This window comes from Salvelinus fontinalis, chromosome 26, assembly GCF_029448725.1.
Source record: "Salvelinus fontinalis isolate EN_2023a chromosome 26, ASM2944872v1, whole genome shotgun sequence".
NCBI lineage: Eukaryota > Metazoa > Chordata > Actinopteri > Salmoniformes > Salmonidae > Salvelinus > Salvelinus fontinalis.
Genome location: NC_074690.1, coordinates 27,192,330 through 27,209,579, shown reverse-complemented (window position 1 = coordinate 27,209,579; position 17,250 = coordinate 27,192,330). Strand labels below are relative to the sequence as shown.

The following is a 17,250-nucleotide window of genomic DNA, read 5'->3' as shown; positions in this document are numbered from 1 at the left end:
GCAAGCATGAATAAACTGGGAAATGATCACGTCTTTCTCCCTAACTCCCTCCCCACAGCTCTGAGTAAAATGCTCCAACTTACAATTATTTAACACTCTGGTGAGCATGATATATTAAGTGTCCTCCTCTGGGAGAAGAGAGGAGGGGAAGATACAGCAGCAGCAAAAAGGTGTGGATGGGACTACTGCATCAAAATCCCATCTCTTCTAGATCTGGTCTCTCTGGTCTCTTGGTGCCTTTTTGATTGTCAAGGCTTCTCTCCCTCCTCTGGTTGTGTTGTTTTGGGAGGGAGTAGATTCCACTGCAGCCACAGTGTGAAGCTCCTATTATAGCAACAATTATAGAGCACCACTCACTATCTGACTGAGCCACATGGAGAGAGTTAACCTGGGAAATAAAACTGCCATGATGCGTAGGTGTACAGTATGGACATAGTATTTCACAGCTCTCTCAGGCTCAATACTAAGCTTAGTCACAATTAGGGCTGTGGTGGTCATTACATTTTGTCAACCCGTGATTGTCATGCAAATAACTGCCGGTCTCACGGTAATTGACTGTTAATTAACATAAACACGTTTAGCGTCTCCGGCTTCAATGCATAGCCTACAAGCCACTGATGTAGACCTTTTGAACATCATCATTATGAGAAGTCTAATAAATCCATTTAACATAGCCTACACCATCACAATAAATACATTTATTTTAGGTAGGTCTAAAGAAACATGGTATGAAGACAATTTTGCCTATTTCAGAAGAACAGAATAGCATATTCTGAGTCGTCCTTATGTTAGGCACTGATCTTGCTATGCCATATGGCTGTGGGCTACACTGGTTCATTTAGCAAGCAAGATTTGCTTATAATTCCTGTGACATATTTTTCCCAAGGGAGTGCGCAAATGTGGCTATTCTGTGTTGAGTGGTTAACAAATAAACAGGTCCTCCTATATGCTTAATGTAGAGTTATTTATACAACTTCAGTTGTGATACAAACGTGAGGTTATATGTTTTGATTTCTAATATATTCTAAGGCTGTATGATGCGACTCTAATGATGATTCAAAAAAGTCACTGGAAAGGCATGCGCTCTGCTCTGTTTATTGCGCAGGCTGCACACACTTCATCATTCTCTCATTCACAATTTGACAAGCACTTGATAATATTCTCACCCTTCTGACTGTTCTGGTCTTTACATATAGCCTACTAATATATGGGCTTCCGAGTGGTGCAGCGGTCTAAGGCACTGCATCTCAGTGCAAGAGGCGTGACTACAGTCCCTGGTTTGAATCCAGGCTGTATCACATCCGGCCGTGATTGGGAGTCCCATAGGGCGGCGCACAATTGGCCCAGCGTTGTCCGGGTTTGGCCGTCATTGCAAATAAGAATTTGTTCTTAATTGACTTGCATTGTAAAAAAAAAAAACTAGGTGTAATAATTTTGTATTTAGAATAGCACACAAACATGTCATCTGTAGCCTGTGCTCGAATAGCAAATGGAGGTTACGTTAAGCAGATTAATGTGCTTAATTTTAGAATTGAGCAATAAATATAGCAGCACGAGAAAGCTGGGAGCCTCTTTTAAATAGTGGCCAGTGAAAACGCGATTGGCTTATTGTTTGCGTAATGGCTTATAAGAACACGTTTCACAGCTCTGTACGCTATGGGCTTATCAACCCTGTTTCAAGGGTCCTAGGCTTACAAGCTATGTTTTGAGTTATTTGGCCACTTTAGTTGTAATACAAACCAAAAACATATACTGTAGGCCTATGGGCTAGGCTACATGATGCATGTGACTATGATTTGAATAAGTTAACAAATATGCATGTGCTGTTTCTTGTCTTAGAATGCACACCCTGGGCATCGTTCACAAGTGATAATATTCCTACCCATCAGACCATTCTCAATTTAATATTGTCTTTAGCACAGGCTACAGATGACATGTTTACATATACTAAATAATACATGTGTGAAATTAGTTTTTATTTAGAATGGGCCATTATCATGCACCTGTCGAAACAGGGGCAGGGCAACAAAAAAAAAAGACAATCTGTATGCACTTGAATAGCGAACAGTGTCACGCTCTGATCTGTTTCACCTGTCCTTGTCTCCACCCCCCTCCAGCTGTCGCCCATCTTCCCCATTTATCCCCTGGGTATTTATACCTGTGTTTTCTGTCTGTCTGGGCGAGTTCGTCTTGTTTGTTCAAGTCAACCAGTGTTTTGTCTCAGCTTCTGCTTTTCTCCAGTCTCTCTTTTTCTCATCCTCCTGGTTTTGAACCTTGCCTGTCCTGAGCCTGCCTGCTGTCCTGTGCGCCTACTCTGGATTACCAACCTCTGCATGACCCTGGGCCCATGATCCACTACGCTGGATTATCAACCCCTGCCTGCCTTGACCGGCCGTTTGATTGCCCCTGTTATTACAATAAACATTGTTACTTCAACACAGTCTGCACTTGGGTCTTACCTGAAACGTGATAGTACGAACTGGCCATGACTGACCCAGCAGACTTGGACCAGCTCCGCAATGCCATCTCCTCCCAAGGAGCTCTCATTGGTAGACACAAGGAGAGCTGACCTAGCATGACCTAGCATTGGACGCTTTGCAGGAGCAATTCCGTGGCTTGCTTACTAGCCTACCATGACGGTAACCGCCCAGCCCCTCAGTAACCCAGCTGGTAGCAGCGCCGGCACCCCGGTGTCTTTGTCCCCTAGAGGATCCGAGCTTACTCAAGTTCCTCCAAGAGCCTCCGAAGACTGCCGACTTGCCCCTTCCCGAGCCGATGTAGCTCGGCAGGACTTGGCTGTCTCCAGCCGAATGCATATTCAGATTTAACACTCAGAGTTGTCTGTATTGCGATACTGCTGGTCATTATGTGTCTACCTGGCCCTTCAAGAGACCTAGCTCATTGGTAGGAATGAGTACTCTGGTGGGTCTTAACTTCTTATGGCTGCAGGGGGCGTATTGAAAAACTGGAAAATATGTGCACATTTTCAAACGGCCTCTTAATCAATTTTTGCTCTTACAATTTGCATATATTTACTACTATTGGATAGAAAACAGTCTCTAGTTTCTAAAAACGTTTGAATTATTTCTCTAAGTGGAATAGAACTATTTTTACAGCCCATTTCCTATCCGGAATTGAGATTTCCAAATGCGAGGTCTCTCTTCAAGACCTTGTCTATAAAAGGGCATGTCACTTAGGACTGTAGAAACACGTCATACGCCTTCCTCTGAGTGTCATGCGGAAGTGAGAGCAGAAAGGACTTGAATATCTCGTCCAGGGACTGAACACAACATCTTGGAGTGAGACCTGCGCACTTTATTTTTTTTTCCTGGGCACGAAGTAGAACCTGGACTCGGCTCCTGGACAACGCTCGTTAAAGGTGAATATGATCTCTGGCTTCGATATTATTTGATACATGTCACAATATCATCCTAAAGTATGTTTTTTCAATATAGTTTAATTATATTATTGAAATTTATTCTGGACTTTAGACGTGATGCTTTGGAAGAATTGTTTGAAGAAAGAGAGGTTAGCGCCGCACGGCCAGTGTGCTTGCTAATTCAAGAGGGAAATAGTTCGTTCTGGATTCCAAACAAAGACTGTACTGGACAATGGACCCCTTTACAACATTCTGATGGAAGATCAACAAATTTGGGATGCTTTTGGGATGCTTTTCATATATCTGTCGAACTGTGCTATGCTACCGTTTGACTAGAATCAATGCTGCCGTGTGCTAGCTAATGTAGTAAGCTAATATAACGATATATTGTGTTTTCGCTGTAAAACACTTCAAAAATCGGAAATATTGGCTCTATTCACACGATCTTTGTCTTTCATTAGCTATCCACCATATATTTTTCTGAAATGTTTTATGATGTATAATTAGTAGTTGACGTTGGTGTCTGTATTTTCTCTGGCTACTCCCGTGCGATTTCAGACTGTAGCTATGATGGGAGCAGTAATGTAAAACTGATTTATAACTAAAATATGCACATTTTTTGAACAAAACATAGATTTATTGTGTAACATGTTATAGGACTGTTATCTGAGGTATTTTTTTCTAGGTTATTTAGGTTGGTTCTAGGTTAGTTAGGTTGGCTTGTGCATGCTACTTGCATCCTACTTGTGCTGTGAAAAATGTCTGTCCTCTTTTTTATTTGGTGGTGAGCTAACATAAATATATGTGGTGTTTTCTCTGTAAAACATTTAAAAAATCGGACATGTTGGCTGGATTGACAAGATGTTTATCTTTCAAATGCTGTATTGGACTTGTTAATGTGTGAAAGTTAAATATAAAAAAAAATAGATTTTGAATTTCGCGCCCTGCACTTGAAGTGGCTGTTGTCATATTGATCCCGACTGGGGGCTTGCAGCCCAAACAGGTTTTAAGCCGGATGCGCAGGCACACCGCTATAGCCCCGCAGCCATACCCCCGGAAGCCGAGACCTTTCCCCCTTGCTCCAAAATGAATAGCCCCTCTGCTGTTCGTCATCTGTTGCCCCGTAACTTCCAAATACTTCCTACTTTTCATGTGTCTAGATCTAAACCCATGTCTCCTGTTTCCAGGCCCACCCCTCCCCCATCTCATTGACGGCCAACTGGCTTACAGGGTGAGATGTCTCCTGGAGGTTTGACTGCGGGGCAGGGGATTCCAGTACCTGGTTGACTGGGAGGGTTATGGCCTGGAGGAAAGGTGCTGGGTCTCCGCTAGGGACATCCTGGACCCAGGCCTTATCTCTAAATTCCAACGCCGACACCCCGCTCAACTAGGTATGCGTCCAGGTAGGACGCCAGGTGGCGTCCCTAGAGGGGGTACTGTCACACCTTGATCTGTTTCACCTGTCCTTGTGCTTGTCCCCACCCCCCTCCAAGTGTTGCCCATCTTCTCCACTTATCCCCTGGGAATTTATACCTGTGTTTTCTGTCTGTCTGGGTGAGTTTGTCTTGTTTGTTCAAGTCAACCAGTGTTTTCTCAGCTTCTGCTTTTCCCAGTCTCTCTTTTTCCAGTCCTCCTGGTTTTGACCCTTGCCTGTCCTGACTCTGAGCCTGCCTGCCATCCTGTGCCGTTGCCCCTACTCTGGAATACCAACCTCTGCCTGACCTGACCCTGTCGCCTGCATGCCGCGCTGTACCTTGGCCCCACTACACTGGATTATCGACCCCTTATCGACTTTTCCGGCGGTTCATTTTCATGCCAGCCAGGTAGGCTACTCCGGTTTTAAAGCGAAGCAATTTGCTTAATATTAGGAAAGTTCAGAAATAAATATAGTAGGCCTAGCCTATAGAAAGCTGATGGGATCCTCTTTTTAATAGAGGCCATCAAAACTCTCTTTTCTCACTTAATTGCATAGCCTATTGAAATGTTGCGCAACATGGGTTTATAAATCAAATCAAAGTTTAGTTGTCACGTGCGCCAAATACAACAGGTGTAGTAGACCGTACAGTGAAATGTTTACTTACAGGCCCTAACCAATAGTGCAAAAAAGGTATTAGGTGAACAATAGGTAGGTAAAGAAATAAAACAGCAATAAAGACAGGCTATATACAGTAGTGAGGCTATAAAAGTATTGAGGCTACATACAGACACCGGTTAGTCAGGCTGATTGAGGTAGTATGTACATGTAGATATGGTTAAAGTGACTATGCATATATGATGAACAGAGTATCAGTAGCGTAAAATAGGGGGTTGGCGAGTGGTGGGTGGGACACAATGCAGATAGCCCAGAGCACTGGTTGGTCGGCCCAATTGAGGTAGTATGTACATGAATGTATAGTTGAAGTGACTATGCATATATGATAATCATACTAGCAGCAGCGTAAAAAGGGGGGTTGGGGGGGCACACAATGCAAATAGTCTGGTTAGCCATTTGATTACCTGTTCAGGAGTCTTGTGGCTTGGGGGTAAAAACTGTTGAAGCCTTTTTGTCCTAGACTTGGCACTTCGGTACCGCTTGCCATGCGGTAGTAGAGAGAACAGTCTATGAATGGGGTGGATGGGATATTTGACAATTTATAGGGCCTTCCTTACAACGCCTGGTGTAGAGGTCCTGGATGGCAGGCAGCTTAGCCCCAGTGATGTACTGGGCCGTACGCACTACCCTCTGTAGTGGTCAGAGGCCGAGCAATTGCCGTACCAGGCAGTGATGCAACCAATCAGGATGCTCTCTATGTTGCAGCTGTAGAACCGTTTAAGGATCTCAGGACCCATGCCAAATCTTTTTAGTTTCCTGAGGGGGAATAGGCTTTGTCGTGCCCTCTTCACGACTGTCTTGGTGTGTTTGGACCATTCTAGTTTGTTGTTGATGTGGACACCAAGGAACTTGAAGCTCTCAACCTGCTCCATTACAGCTCCTTCGATGAGAATGGGGGCATGCTCGGTCCTCCTTTTCCTGTAGTCCACAATCATCTCCTTATTCTTGGATACGTTGAGGGATAGGTTGTTTTTCTGGCACCACCTGGTCAGGCCTCTGACCTCCTCCCTATAGGCTGTCTCGTCGTTGTCGGTGATCAGGCCTACCACTGTTGTGTCGTCTGCAAACTTAATGATGGTATAGGAACACTTTCCTTCCATGCATCAACCAGCTAAGAGGAGCTGGCTCTCCCTATGTTACAGGTGATTCTATTCCACTCAAACTCTGAATGCCAGGGCTCTCATGAGGTGTTCTATTTGGTTTTTGATTGCATTTCCATTGACAATAGAGTGATTAGAGGGACAATAAAGCGCTGAGTACCGACCATTACCGACTGGTCGTTAGCAAGTTTGGTAGGCTACTAGTGACCATCAGTGGCATCAGAGCGTAGTTTTGGAGAAGCCTAGTTACCGTGACTCAACGGTCACATGGAATTTGGCTGCGGTCAATGACTCGTGACCGCCAGTGTGGCGGTAATACGGTCACCGTAACAGCCCTAGTTACAATGCTAATGTAATGGTGTTGCACAAAGACCAAAGTCAGATATATCACCAAACACTCATTTGGAGGGACATGTATTGCAGTTATAGGCTGTATATAACAAGGCACAACCATTAGATGCAACTACCAACAAATTAATGTAATTAACAGAAAAAATGTATACAAATCAAGGCTATTCCCTGCGGCTGCCATTTGGTGTCTTGGTGAGTCAATCCTCTGTCATCGTTTCTAATGGAAATTAACTCTACGTGGAACTGATGTTATATTTCATATAAATATGCTTCTTGGATAATATTATGTGCTTCAAGCATCTGACAGTTCAAATGGTGACACGCAATTCCATTTATAAGGCCAGATAAGATATGCCTCAAATTTAGTCCAAAGCCCAATAGGCAGGGCAGGACACTCTTATTTACAGGTCTAGAACCCTGTTCTGCTCATCATCCAAACTTTTACTACAGTAGATATTCAGTGAGAATATACCAGATGGAAATCAAAGGAGGAAACAGAAGCATTGCACACACACGTGCGCACACACAAACACACACATGCACGCACGCACATACACACCACACATAGTTGTCCGCTTCCTAGATCCCATTGCAGAATAAAAACAAGCGCTGCATTAATGATAGAGAAGGCAAAGTCTCTGACATGGATAATAACGACGGCCAGGGCAGTCCTGGAGAAGATATGATAGAATGGGACATACAACAAGAGACACATTGGGCTAAGTTGAGCTGAGCAGGCGGAGCAAAACTGCTTGTTCCACGGAGGGAGTGATTAGGACTTCGCGCTGCACCCACAGGACTGACTGACGGAAGACATCAGAGCTCATTACCCCGCATTCTCCCCCTACGTGGTGGAGACTTGTCGTGGACACTTCCATTCTCCCATGGTGAACATGGGTGGGCATGGAAGGGTTGGGCCATTAGAACTAGTTGAATCATCATGCTTAGTCCTAATAAGATGGTCCTTTGCACCCTCGTGTAGCTCTTTGGGAATAAATATGTCACTCAATAAAGTATGGAAAAGCAGAATGCATTGGCTTATTGGCCAAATTCATCTCATATTTGTACATAGTAGTAATTCAAAGATCTGTCTACCTTTGGTTACAGAGTCAGTACCCAGAGGTCTTCCATTATTAACATCAAGTCCCTTTAACTGTTCCAGGACTCAGTTCCTTGTTTGGCTAATAGCAATTTGTGGTAAAAGGTAGGTCCAGGTTAGAGGCAGCTGATCCTGAGTCAGTCTTTAATGACATGCTATATGGTATAACAAATGTATAAGGCCCCATACTACGTAAAGGCAGCCAGACTAATGGCAGTTTTTCCTGAAGACCTGCTTTCCACTGACCTGGGTGATGATATAGATGGCGTAGTCGATCTTCTGCCGTCGTAGGATGGGGTGCAGGTAGTGCAACCAGTACTTGAGGTGGTTTTCTCTGTGTCTGAATGGGATAATGATAGCCACCTTCTGTTTGGCACGGCAGTCCGGTGGGGTGTACTTGCCCCCCTCCGTCACGTTTGGGTTCTCCTTCTGCACCCGTTCCATTGTCATCTGGGAGGCGAACTCGATCAGGAGGCGGCCCACTGCAGAGAGAAAGGGGGAATACATGGTCAACATCAAAGCAGCCAAACAGCCGACCAATCAGCATGTTACTGGTCCTTAGCCATCTTTTAGAAGAAATTGTGTTCGACTAAATACAATGTTATTTTACAGAAAACAAAGTAACAACCAACTTTCAACATGCTTATAGGGAGGGGCACTCAACATGCTGACACAAATGACTGATGATTGTGGAAGCTGTTTTGTGCGGCATTTGATATCATTGATTATAACATATTGCTAAAAACACATACAGTTGAAGTCGGAAGTTTACATACACTTCGGTTGGAGTCATGAAAACTCGTTTTTCAACTACTTCAAAAATGTCTTGTTATTTAACAAACTATAGTTTTAGCAAGTCGGTTAGGACATCTACTTTGTGCATGACACAAGTAATTTTTCCAACAATTGTTTACAGACAGATTATTTCACTTATAATTCACTGTATCACAATTCCAGGTGGTCAGACGTTTACATATATTGACTGTGCCTTTAAACAGCTTGAAAATTCCAGGAAATGTCATGGCTTTAGAAGCTTCTGATAGGCTAATTGACATAATTTGAGTCAATTGGAAGTGTACCTGTGGATGTATTTCAAGGCCTACCTTAAAACTCAGTGCCTCTTTGCTTGACATCATGGGAAAATGAAAATAAATCAGTCAAGACCTCAGAAAAAAGATTGTAGACCTCCACAAGTCTGGTTCATCCTTGGGAGCAATTTCCAAACGCCTGAAGGTACCACGTTCATCTGTACAAACAATAGTACGGAAGTATAAACACCATGGGACCACGCAGCCGTCATACCGCTCAGGAAGGAGATGCGTTCTGTCTCCTAGAGATGAACATACTTTGGTGCGAAAAGTGCAACTCAATCCCAGAACAACAGCAAAGGACCTTGTGAAGATGCTGGAGGAAACAGGTACAAAAATATCTATATCCACAGTAAAACGAGTCCTATATCGACAAAACCTGAAAGGCCGCTCAGCAAGGAAGAAGCCACTGCTCCAAAACCGCCATAAAAAGCCAGACTACAGTTTGCAACTGCACATGGGGACAAAGGTCGTACTTTTTGGAGAAATGTCCTCTGGTCTGATGAAACAAAAATAGAACTGTTTGGCCATAATGACCATAGTTATGTTTGGAGGGAAAATTTGGAGGCTTGCAAGCCGAAGAACACCATTCCAACTGTGAAGCACGGAGGTGGCAGCATCATGTTGTTGGGGTGCTTTGCTGCAGGAGGAACTGGTGCACTTCACAAAATAGATGGCATTATCAGGAAGGAAAATTATGTGGATATATTGAAGCAAAATCTCAAGACATCAGCCAGGAAGTTAAAGCTTGGTCGCAACTGGGTCTTCCAAATGGACAATGACCTCAAGCACATTTCCTAAGTTGTGGCAAAATGGCTTAAGGACAACAAAGTCAAGGTATTGGAGTGACCAAAAAAAAAAACTGATCTCGATCCTAAAAGATTTGGGAGCACAGAGGCCTACAAACCTGACTCAGTTACACCAGCTTTGTCAGTAGAAATGGGCCAAAATTCACCCAACTTATTGTGGAAAGCTTGTGGAAGGCTACCCGGAATTTTTGACCCAAGTTAAACAATTTAAAGGCAATGCTACCAAATACTAATTAAGTGTATGTAAACTTCTGACCCACTGGGATTGTGATGAAAGAAATAAAAGCTGAAATAAAATCATTCTCTACTATTATTCTGACATTTCACATTCTTAAAATAAAGTGGTGATCCTAACTGACCTAATACAGGGAATTTGTACTACGATTAAATGTCAGGAATTGTGAAAAACTGAGTTTAAATGTATTTGGCTAAGGTGTATGTAAACTTCCGACTTCAACTGTAGGTTTTATGGATTTATATCCTCTGCCTAATCATAGATTGAGAGTTACCTATCTAATAGAACACAGAGGGTTATCTTTAATGGAAGCCTCTTTAATGGAAGCCTCCCGGCAGTCCTACAATCTAAGCTTGATGCCCTCAATCTCACACAAGTCATCAAGGAACCTACCTGGTACAACCCTAAATCCGTAAACATGGGCACCCTAATAGACATTATCCTGACCAACTTGCCCTCCAAATACACCTCTGCTGTATTCAATCAAGATCTTAGCGCTCACTGTCTCATCGCCTGTATCCGCTACGGGTTCGCGGTCAAACGACCACCCCTCATCACTGTCAAACGCTCCCTAAAACACTTCTGCGAGCAGGCCTTTCTAATCGACCTGGCCCGGGTACCCTGGAAGGATATTGACCTCATCCCGTCAGTTGAGGATGCCTGGTCATTCTTTAAAAGTTACTTCCTCACCATATTAGACAAGCATGCTCCGTTCAAAAAATGCAGAACTAAGAACAGATATAGCCCTTGGTTCACTCCAGATCTGACTGCCCTCGACCAGCACAAAAACATCCTGTGGCGAACTGCAATAGCATCGAAGAGCCCCCGCGATATGCAACTGTTCAGAGAAGTCAGGAACCAATACACGCAGTCAGTCAGGAAAGCAAAGGCCAGCTTTTTCAAGCAGAAATTTGCATCCTGTAGCTCTAACTCCAAAAAGTTCTGGGATACTGTAAAGTCCATGGAGAACAAGAGCACCACCTCCCAGCTGCCCACTGCACTGAGGCTAGGTAACACGGTCACCACCGAAAAATCTGTGATAATTGAAAACTTCAACAAGCATTTCTCAATGGCTGGCCATGTCTTCGTCCTGGCGACTCCAACCTTGGCCAACAGCCCCGCCCCCCCCCCGCTGCTACTCGCCCAAGCCTCCCCAGCTTCTCCTTTACCCATATCCAGAGAGTAGATGTTCTGAAAGAGCTGGAAAACCTGGACCCATACAAATCAGCTGGGCTTGACAATCTGGACCCCCTATTTCTGAAACTGTCCGCCACCATTGTCGCACCCCCTATTACCAGCCTGTTCAACCTCTCCTTTGTATCATCTGAGATCCCCAAGGATTGGAATTATTATTAATGACCTTCCACTGACCTTCAATAAACCCTGTGTGTCTATCTATGCTGGCGACTCAACTGTATACACTTCGACAGTAAAATACATAACTAACACCCTTAACATAGAGCTCCAGTCAGTTTTAGAATGGGTAACTAGCAATAGGCTGATGCTAAATACACTACATGGCCAAAAGTATGGGGACACCTGCTTGTTGAACATCTCATTCCAAAATCATGGACATTAATATGGAGTTGGTTTGCTGCTATAACAGCCTCCACTTTTCTTGGAATGATTTTCACTAGATGTTGGAACATTGCTGCGGGGACTTGATTCCATTCAGCCACAAGAGCATTAGTGAGGTCGGGCACTGATGTTGGGCGATTAGGCCCGCATTCGGCATTCCAATTCATTCCAAAGGTATTCGATGGGGTTGAGGTCAGGGCTCTGTGCAGGCCAGTCAAGTTTTTCCACACCGATCTCAACAAACCATTTCTGTATAGACCTCGCTTTGTGCACGGGGGCATTGTCATGCTGAAACAGGAAAGGGCCTTCCCCAAACTGTTGCCACAAAGTTGGAAGCACAGAATTGTCTAGAATGTCATTATATGCTGTTGCGTTAAGATTTCCCTTCACTGGAACTAAGGGGCCTAGCCGGTAGCGTTCTCCTGTCATCAGCCAAACACAAATTCGTCAGTCGGACTGCCAGATGGTGAAGCATGATTTATCACTCCATTGAAAGCGTTTCCACTGCTCTAGAGTCCAATGGCGCCGAGCTTTACACCACTCCAGCCGACATTTGGCATTGCGCATGGTGATCAACTACTCGGCCACAGAAACACTTTTCATGAAGCTCCCGAAGACCAGTTCTTGTGCTGATGTTGCTTACAGAGGCAGTTTGTAACTCGGTAGTGAGTGTTGCAACCGAGGACAGACAATTTTTATGCGCTACGTGCTTCTGCACTCGGCGGTCCCATTCTGTGAGCTTTTGTGGCCTACCACTTTGCGGCTGAGCCGTTGTTGCTCCTAGACTTTTCCACTTCACAATAACAGCACTTATAGTTGACCGGTGCATCTCTAGCAGGGCAGAAATTTGACGAACTGACTTGCTGGAAAGGTGGCATCCTATGACGGTGCCACGTTGAAAGTCACTGAGCTCTTCAGTACAGGCCATTCTAACGCCAATGTTTGTCTATGGCCATTGTATGGCTGTGTGCTCGATTTTGTACACCTGTCAGCAACGGGTGTGGCTGAAATACCTGAGTCCACTCATTTGAAGGGATGTCCACCTACTTTTGGCCATGTAGTGTATCTAAAAAAAAATGGGGGACAAATCACTCAATCAACCCTAAACCTCATATAGATGTTTAATTAAATATTGTGGCGATTGAGAAAGTTGAGTAGACTAAACTGCTGGATGTAACCCTAGATAGCAAGCTGTCATGATTAAAACATAAAGACTCAATGGTTGCTAAAATGGGAAGAGTTCTGTCCATGATGAGGCATTTTTCTGCTTTCTTGCCATCTCAGTCAACCAGACAGGTCCTCCAGTTCCTTGTTTTGTCATACCTGGATTACTGCCCAGTTGTGTGGCCAGGTGCGGAAAATAAGGACATAGGCAAATTGCAGTTGGTCCAGAACAGAGCAGCATGTTTTGCACTTAGATGTTCACTGAAGGTGAATGTCAATAACATGCATGTCAATCTCTCCTGGCTCAAAGTTGAGGAGAGATGGACCGCATCGCTATTGGTCTTTGTGCAAGGTGTTGATGTGTTGAAGGTACCAAACTGTCAGTTCAAGCAGTTGGAACACAGTTCGGACAATCATCGGTACCACACAAGACATCAAATCGAATCAAATGTTATTTGTCACATGCTTCGTAAACAACAGGTGTAGATTAACAGTGAAATGCTTACTTACGGGTCCTTTTCCAACAATGCAGAGAGAAAAATATAGAAAATATTAACACATGGAATAAATACACAAAGAGTAACGATAACTTGGCTATATACACAGAGTACCTGTACCAAGTCGATGTGCAGGGGTACGAGATAATTGACGTAAATATGTACATATTATAGATAGGGGTAAAGTGACTTGGAAACACGATAGATAACAGTAGCAGCATCAAATGTGATGAGTTAAAAGAGTTAATGCAAAGAGAGTCAATGCAGACAGTCCAGGGAGCTATTTGGTTATTATTTAGCAGTCTTATGGCTTGGGGGTAGAAACTGTTCAGGGTCCTGTTGGTTCCAGACTTGGTGCATCGGTACCGCTTGCCGTATGGTAGTAGAGAGAACAGTCTATTGCTGGAGTCTGACAATTTTTAAGGCCTTCCTCTGACACTGTCTGGTATAGAGGTCCTGGATGCCAGGGAGCTCGGTTCCAGTGATGTACTGGGCCGTATGCACTACCCTCTGAAGTGTCTTGTGAGTCTTTGTTGTGTTTTGATTCCTGTTTGGAGCCCAGGAAGAGTAGTTGCTGCCTCGGCAGCAGCTATTTGGGGATCCAAATAATTACTAAATACTAAAAGCAAACTGCTTGGTATACCAAGCAGTTGCCATACCAAGCGGTGATGCAGCCAGTCAAGATGCTCTCAATGGTGCAGCTGTAGACCTTTTTGAGGGTCTGAGGGCCCATGCCAAATATTTTCCGCCTCCTGAGGGGAAAGCATGCAACCAGAGGTCTCTTCACAGTCCCCAGGTCCAGAACGGAGGCTGGGAAACACACAGTATTGACTACATGGAACTCTCTGCTACCCCAGGTAACTCAAGATGGCAATAAAACCAGATTCAAGAAACATATAAAAGAACACCTTACAGAGGCCTCCCCGAGTGGCGCAGCGGTCTAAGGCACTGCATGGCTCCCGAGTGGTGCAGCGGTCTAAGGCACTGCATGGCTCCCGAGTGGTGCAGCGGTCTAAGGCACTGCATGGCTCCCGAGTGGCGCAGCGGTCTAAGGCACTGCATGGCTCCCGAGTGGCGCAGCGGTCTAAGGCACTGCATGGCTCCCGAGTGGTGCAGAGGTCTAAGGCACTGCAACTCAGTGCTAGACGTGTCATTCCAGATCCTGGTTCAACTCCAGGCTGCATCACAACCGGCCGTGATTGGGAGTCCCATAGAGCGGCGCACAATTGTCCCAGCGTCGTCCGGGTTAGGGTTTGGCCAGGGTAGGTATTCATTGTAAATAAGAATTTGTTCTTAACTGACTTGCCTACTTAAATAAAGGTTACATTTAAAAAAACTACAGACCCGGGTTTGACCCCAGGCTGTGTCACAACCGGCTGTGACCGGGAGTCCCATAGGGCGGCACACAATTGGCTCAGTGTAGTAAGGGAACTGTTTGGCCACGGGGGGCTTTACTTGGCTCATCACGCTCTAGTGACTCCTTGTGGTGGGCTGGGCTTCTGCAGGCTGACTTCCGGTCGTCAGTTGGACTGTGTTTCCGCCGACACATTGTTGCGGCTGGCTTCAGGGTTAAGCGGGCGGGTGTTAAGACGCACGGTTTGGCGGGTCATGTTTCGCATGACATGACCTTCACCTCTCCCGAGCCTGTTGGGGATTTGCAGGATTGAGACAAGATCAAGGATATCGTGAAAAAGGGGGTAAAATACAAAATATATATATATATAACTTACGGCATGATGGGGACTATGAAGAGACACAGGTATTTTGCATTGTATTATGTATTGTATTATATGTGATATGTGATTTTATTTGTTGTGTTTTAATTTGGGATCCTAATAACTACTAAACACTAAAAGCAAACTGTGTATGTATAAATAAACATTTGCAGCAAGGTAAAGCATGATGTTGCCTCTAATGAAAACAGTATCCACAGCTTTGAAATGATAACACCTAAGACACTAAAAATAAAAAGACACGAGCTGCATCCCAAATGGCACTCCCTATGGGCTCTGGTCAAAAGTAGTGCACTATATAGGGAATACGGTGCCATTTGGGATACAGCCATGAAAAGCAATTATGCCCATCTAGAGCCACAACAACAACAATACACTTGGAGGGGTATAATGCAAAGCAGGATCAATGAGTCAGCTAACTTGCCTAAATATTTTGAAATAACTTGAAATGGGCATCGTCTAATTGATTCAACCAAAAATACATCTATGTTTACCTTTTTTAATGAACCAGAAAATCTTATAGTAGTTATTTTTGGTTGTTTATCAAAGTTAGCTGGCTAACTCATTGATCCTGCTTTGTAGTATACCTCTCGGGTCTTATCATTCTAATGATCTGTCTGCAACATCAAACCATTCCTTTATCTTCTCTGGACCCCAGAGTGAACGCTACCACAACTCTCTCATATCATGAGATAATCCATTCATAATTAATGTATGTACTATGTGCTGAAAAGACCAATCAATGATGCATTAGAAGAGAGTGTGATTGAAACTAACTGAATTATGTGGCTCATATAGACAGACATTCCATATGACCTCTGAGTCATCGACAAGGCAAGGTAAGTTAGATACCAATCTGTATCATTCTAGCATGTAACCTGTTAAGCCTGAATCCACTGACTAACATACAGGCTGTGTCTACAATGGCACCCTATTACCTTATATAGTTCACTACTCCATAGGGGTCTGGTAAAACAAATAGTGCACTACACAGAGACTAAGGTGCCATTTGGGATACACAGCACAGCAAGCCCTCATCCCAGGTATGCTCCCCCTCCCTCCTCATATTTCTCACTTCGTGCCCTCCCCTAATCCACTCGTTAGTGTTAGGGAATGACTCATTAATATGTGTAAAGTGGACATAGTAGGAGTGGATCTGAACTCCACTAATGGGAAGATAATTGGAACATGCTGCACACACAGTCAGTGCTCTGCACACACACACACACACACTTCGCTCTGCACACACACAGTCACACACACACACACACACACACTTCACTCTGCACACACACAGTCACACACACATCCACTTCGAGCAATGTGGCTTTTTTTGGTGGTGTTGAGTTATTGATGATATGCCCCTGGTATTCTACGAGGACATTGTTTTCCTCAACAGCACTATTATTGCTGTAACATCACCAGTATCTTAAGAAATGCTTGGTTAGATAATATTGAGAAAATATGGAGATTGGATTTCATAGGCATACATAAACAGCATGCACTCTCAAAAAAGGGGTACGGTCAAGGTACATTAAGATTTGAGCATGTCCACTGCCAGTTTAGAAGTTTTTTATAAAGGCTTACATAAGAGAATGTGACAATAAAAAGTTATTGTAGCAACCTTAACACAACACCTAGCGAATTTGTCAGGAGGTTTGGACCTGCTGGTGTAGCAGTTAAGGTGTTGGCTTGACAGTCGCTGGACCTGGGTTCGAGTCCCGTTTGGGGCTCCCCCTGAATTAGCTACATGTATGTTAGAAGTGGGATTGCGCCTGTGAGGCCATCAAAGAGGCGTGTACACGTGAGTAGGGTTGCAAAGTTACCAATAATTTACCAAAGTTACTGGAATCTTCAGTCATTTTGGTAATTAACAGAAAATCTATGGCAATCTATCGTAACTTTGGTCATTTATACTTGAATAACTTTTTTAAAAAGTATGATATATATATAGTATTATATAATATGTGTCCATATTGTCCATCAGTTTCTAGTAGACTGACCATATGGTCCAAGAGAAAACAGCCTAATTAATGAAAAAGCATCTAATCAACAATGGCATTACTTTAAATTGACTCCGCAACTCTTCCAAATTATTAACTGTGTTCACAACTGTCACCAGTTT

At 44.0% G+C, this 17,250-nt stretch overlaps 1 protein-coding gene across 4 annotated transcripts in view; it reads right to left on the bottom strand.

Annotated features, from left to right (window-relative positions):
• b4galt2 (UDP-Gal:betaGlcNAc beta 1,4- galactosyltransferase, polypeptide 2) overlaps positions 1–17,250 on the bottom strand; it is a 161,389-nt gene that overhangs the window by 53,715 nt on the left and 90,424 nt on the right. For all 4 annotated transcript variants that reach the window (XM_055883299.1, XM_055883303.1, XM_055883301.1 and 1 more), the window contains one exon: positions 8,268–8,503. In XM_055883299.1, coding sequence (XP_055739274.1) covers positions 8,268–8,503 — 236 coding nt within the window. The remainder of the gene's footprint in view (positions 1–8,267; positions 8,504–17,250) is intronic.